At 39.2% G+C, this 4,693-nt stretch overlaps 1 protein-coding gene across 2 annotated transcripts; it reads right to left on the bottom strand.

Moving 5' to 3' along the window:
* Positions 1-215: 215 nt before the first annotated feature.
* LOC101849006 (electron transfer flavoprotein regulatory factor 1) lies at positions 216-4,306 on the bottom strand. 2 transcript variants are annotated; one of them, XM_005108990.3, is made up of 3 exons: positions 4,192-4,306; positions 2,175-2,292; positions 216-976 (listed from the first exon to the last, which is right to left on the bottom strand). In XM_005108990.3, exons 2-3 carry the CDS (start codon positions 2,220-2,222, stop codon positions 767-769), a joined length of 258 nt encoding a protein of 85 aa, XP_005109047.1. In that variant the 5' UTR covers positions 2,223-2,292; positions 4,192-4,306; the 3' UTR covers positions 216-766. The 2 variants fall into 2 exon arrangements, with proteins under 2 accessions (XP_005109047.1, XP_035828455.1); XM_035972562.1 differs by having other exon boundaries at positions 2,175-2,288; positions 4,192-4,289.
* Positions 4,307-4,693: the final 387 nt, after the last annotated feature.

Below are 4,693 nucleotides of genomic sequence, written 5' to 3'. Positions count from 1 at the left end.
GCTGACTGTGGCCAGGTAGCCTACCCATTCCTACCTAGGTGAAGAGAGGAAAATTTGTGTAAAGTGCCTTTCACGAGGACACAACGTCGGGCCTGCGGCTCAAACCCTCGAGCCCGCAACCTTATCATCAAGAGTCGGTTATCCTAACCAGAAAACAGCAGTAAGCTGCAAGAAAATAGAACCCCCGCTTTCTTTTCTTAACTATTGCAGCAATCTTTCTAAATAAAAAACACGACTAAACTTAAAGAAAATTCGCAAGTTCTGTAGATTTCGGTTCAAGTGGACTCCACTGTATATGAATAAACACTGCCTCTCTCTGATTCTCTCTCTCTCTCTTTTGCTCTGTCCCCCTTCCGTTTCCTGCATTTGCATGAATGCATGCACATACACAAGCATACAAATATGTCCTTGCATTGATTTATTATGGATACGTGTGACATGAAAGTGATGGTTTGTCAACTTTTAAAGTTAGTTAATGAGCTTGCTCTTATGGTGTCAGACGTAACCTTGCACTTCACTCCAAACAATTGTGCCATAGTAATAAAAAGACAGTTTACTCATAGTAATAATATAACAGGCAGATGATTTTACCAAAACTGCCCTATACCGAAATAAGAGCCTTTTCATGCAAGTGATAGATTGCAAAGTTAATTTAGAATGAAAGAAATTTATGCCAAGAATAAACTTCGGTCACAACTTCCTAAAAGAGGAAAACCACTCACTGCACCCCTGAGAACCACTCTATGACTGTGTTGTATGAAGAGCATCAGTCTTCGTCGTAGTATCTCTTCTTGAGAGTCCGATACTTCCTGAGCATATACAGAGCTTCCAGTTCTTTCACAACATATTCTCCTTTGGCAACAAGGGCTTTCACTTCAGCTTCCTCTGTCACGTCCTTGTTCCTCATGAAAGCAGCATGGAGACGAGTACGAAAGTAGTCAGCTCCTCTTGGGTACTCCTTACCCAAATGAAGCAGCTGGAATGAGGAGGACACAAGGAGATAATGTGAATCCTTTGGTGAGAGTTTTACGGCACTTGAAACACAATAAGGTCATGTTTATACAAATAAGTGCTGAAGACTAGAGGTGTTTCTTTAGTTTCAGTAAGAGCTTTACGGCACTTGCAACGCAATAAGGTCACATAAGTGCCGAAGATTAGAGGTGTTACAAGAAAGTAACAAACATTTAAAAAAAGGAGGTGGAGAGATCAGGACGATAGATGTTTTGATAGGAAAGAAGAAGCAGACCACACCAGAGCACCCGCCAACCACCCATATAATAATAATTGTGAACACCATGCTATGGTTCAAGGCTCACGATGAAAAGTACAGTGAGACCTGCTCTAATGACCACCTGTCCACGACAATCACATGCACAAACGACCACTTTCCACCTCGTATATTAATATTTTAAAATAATTATTATAATGGCACTGTCCAAGACGTCCACTTATCTAAGACAACCGCTTTCCTCCTCCACAATGTGTAGCCTTCTTGAACACTTTTGACAGTATTAACCCTTCCAGCCCCATGCGTGTATATTTTCAGTAGCGCTATACCCCCCACTATCCCAAAAGCGTATGTATATTTTCAGTTTTGGGGTGTACAGAATTTGCGTATTTTTCGAAACGGCAGCGAACCTAATTAAACTTTAATTTTAATAATATTCGTTCATTTATCTTTGAACACAGTTACATTATAATCTCAACCTCATTGTAAAGATCGATACTACATCACTTTTTCCCCATGCCTCTTTCCTAAAGTACTGTTGTATTGGTTGGGACTTGGGGGGCACAAAAATGGCTGGGGATGGAAAGGTGAAAAGTGAAAAGCATCCCATCCAAAGCTGTGGCCTCAAGCTGACTCTATGACCAAGACTACATAAGGCACTTGAGGGGAGGGGGCGGTAGGTAGAATCAGTGCTGATAATGAGAAAAAGTCAAAAAGGAGGAAAATATTTCTGACCCCATTTCAATCAAGAAATTTCAAAATAGAACTTTAATACTAACTACAATAATATAAGACATACCTTTTAAAAACTTTTATAGTAATATTTTGGAAACAAAAAAAAAAAAAAAAAAGCGGAAATCCGCGGATCTGAGGAAAATTATCAGCACTGTAGAATCTTCTGCATCGACTAAAATTCCCCAAGCAATACGTCATGAAAAACACTCACAGTCTTGTACAGCAGCTTGACTTGGTATCGTAGAGCTGGTTGAGACATGATGATCAAAAATACTTCCACACAACTAGAACTTGCAACTTGTCATTACATCAGTGGGGCAAAGAACTGGCTGCAGAATATAGAAGCAGAAAAGGAAAAACTGAGTTTGCGATAAGAAGCTAGAAAAATACGTAATAGAATAAATCAAGAATAAAACATTTAAACTGAGAATGTACAAGAACAAAACATTTAAACTGAGATTGTACCTTTTCATTCATGTGAATGTTAAGGTGAGTGTCAGTGTGTTTCGACAGCATGAGAGAGCAGTGAAAGACAGTTTGAGAGTATGCCAGACAGAAAGCAACAAATTGCAGTATCTGGCAGAGACAATTTTAAGTACAACACTGTCATAGTCAATTTTACGCACAACACTGTCACCGTAGATTTCCGTGGGCGCTGCAACTGCGGCGTGATCGCAGAAAAATGGATCAATCGCGTCGCGGAACTTCACTCGCGGCGCGGCTGTGAAATTTCGATTTTTTGCACAATTTTGCAGCATTCTTAAGCTTTCAGACGTAGAATAGTGTGTGGTACGTGATTTTTTAAACTAGTTGGCATATTTGTCGAACAGATAAGCACAATACATTTAATTTGTTTTCGTCAAAAAAAAAAGTAAACAATGCTCACTTTTCTTAAACGGTAGCGACCGAAAAAAAATTCTTCTCTAAAATTGTCTCCTTTCACCTCCTTTCCTGCTCTCTAGCAATGTTCTGTCGTCTGCTTTCGTCTCCACTTTCTGCCACCATCCCTTCACCTCCTTTGCCCTCTCCTCTGGGCTCCTGACTCTTTCTGCAGCCTTGCCACTGCTACTCCTTGGCTTCTTCTTACTGCTGTCTTTCAGCCACACCCCTGATCTTCTGGTAGGAAAGATCTACACCTACAGTCAAACCTGCCACGACGACCACATGGGTATTCCAATGTAAAGGCGCATTGAGCTATTTTTTTTGGAAATGCGCTATATAAATGTTATATATTATTATTATTATTATCATATGTACGGCGGCCACCTGTACAAAGGCCACTTTTCATTTCTCCCTTGCGTTTTTTCTATTAAATTTAACTGTGTAAAACAACTGTTCAACACGGCCATGGCTACCTTATTATAATTTATATCAACCAACTGAGACTGAGAGGCTAAAACAGTACCTGGACATGGATGGCTAGTGCCTCTATAAATAAATCATTGATGGTCAAGGTCATCAACCAACTGCCAAATTTGATTTTTAGGCCACCTGACTGAGAAGGCCAGGCCTTGTAAAAAATTATGCATCCCCCTGACGCTGTAGACAAGCCGTCATAATTTTTAGGCCATTCACAACTTAAATAATATATAAGCAAATAAAAAAGTCAATCACTATAATCAGAATCAGAGAATCATCATGTCATTCAAAATCATAATACGAAGAGGGGGTGTGCCTTGGTGTTGCATTGTTTGGGATCACAGTTGTCTGAGGAAACAAGACGGGCCGTGTGTTCCATTATTTGGGTTCAAAGTTTTACGTGAACCTGGATACCAATAAACACAACAGGAAAGCAAGGAAAAAATGAAAGAAATCAAGGTCTTGAACGTAGCGAAGCATTTAGGCCCCTGAAACTAAGCACCCGGTTACCTTGTAACGTAGGGTTCCTATACTGAGACTACGTACCCGATTAGATTTCATTCAGTATTTTTTGCAGTTTAGTCTAGTCTAGATCTAGATTCTAGACTAGATCTAGATAGATTATATTTTAGATCTAGATTATATTCAAGACTCTAGATTCTAGATCTAGATTCTAGATCTCTAGTCTCTAGACTCTACCTAAAAACTAAAAGCTGGACTTCAGACACTGACATGGTGACCGAGACTGTCGCACAGACACAGTTCAGGCTTCATTAATTGCAAACGTCGAAACACGGGACATCGATGGGGCATTTTTAGACTTGAAGACAAGATTTATCACTTCGAACGTTTTATCTACCAATCCTTACCTTATTACCAACGTCCCTATCACCAATTGCTTGTCATTCTTCACACGGGCATTACTTTGTAACTTTGATCCCAGAGCAAAACAATGATTGTTTTGGTTTTCTGTGAACTGTGAAAGGTCAGATGTTACCAAAAAAAGTGTTCGGAAATATTGAAGAAACAAATAATTATAATTTCCCAATTTAGTTGTTGCTGATAAGGGGTTTTTTTCTTTTTCTTTTTTTTTTTTTACTCATGCACCCGTCTCAGTATACTCGTTTTACATACTTTTTCCCCCTAGATCTAGTAGTATTTTGCATGCTGAACACGAATAAGGCCTTCATTTTCGCGGCAAATCAATAGTTATTAAGTTATTGGTGTTTGAAAATAGTCATATTTGACTTGAATTTAACACTGCACCCCCCTGCATTTCACAATGATTTGAAGTTTTGGCAATTATGATTGATATTTCTTTGAAAACAATTGATCTGTAAGGGTTTACTGGCCATACGTGTGTTGTACAGC

Source organism: Aplysia californica, unplaced genomic scaffold (assembly GCF_000002075.1).
Source record: "Aplysia californica isolate F4 #8 unplaced genomic scaffold, AplCal3.0 scaffold00741, whole genome shotgun sequence".
NCBI lineage: Eukaryota > Metazoa > Mollusca > Gastropoda > Aplysiida > Aplysiidae > Aplysia > Aplysia californica.
The sequence above is the reverse complement of the archived record's forward strand: the minus strand, read 5'-3'. Positions and strand labels throughout refer to the sequence as shown.

What these genes read in the sequence shown, in the direction of transcription:
- LOC101849006 (XM_005108990.3), bottom strand. Translation starts at nt 2,222, where the DNA reads ATGTCTCAACCAGCTCTACGATACCAAGTCAAGCTGCTGTACAAGACT. An exon ending in TCAAGCTGCTGTACAAGACT is followed by an intron (nt 977 to 2,174) that starts GTGAGTGTTTTT and finishes TCCTCATTCCAG; the next exon opens with CTGCTTCATTTGGGTAAGGA.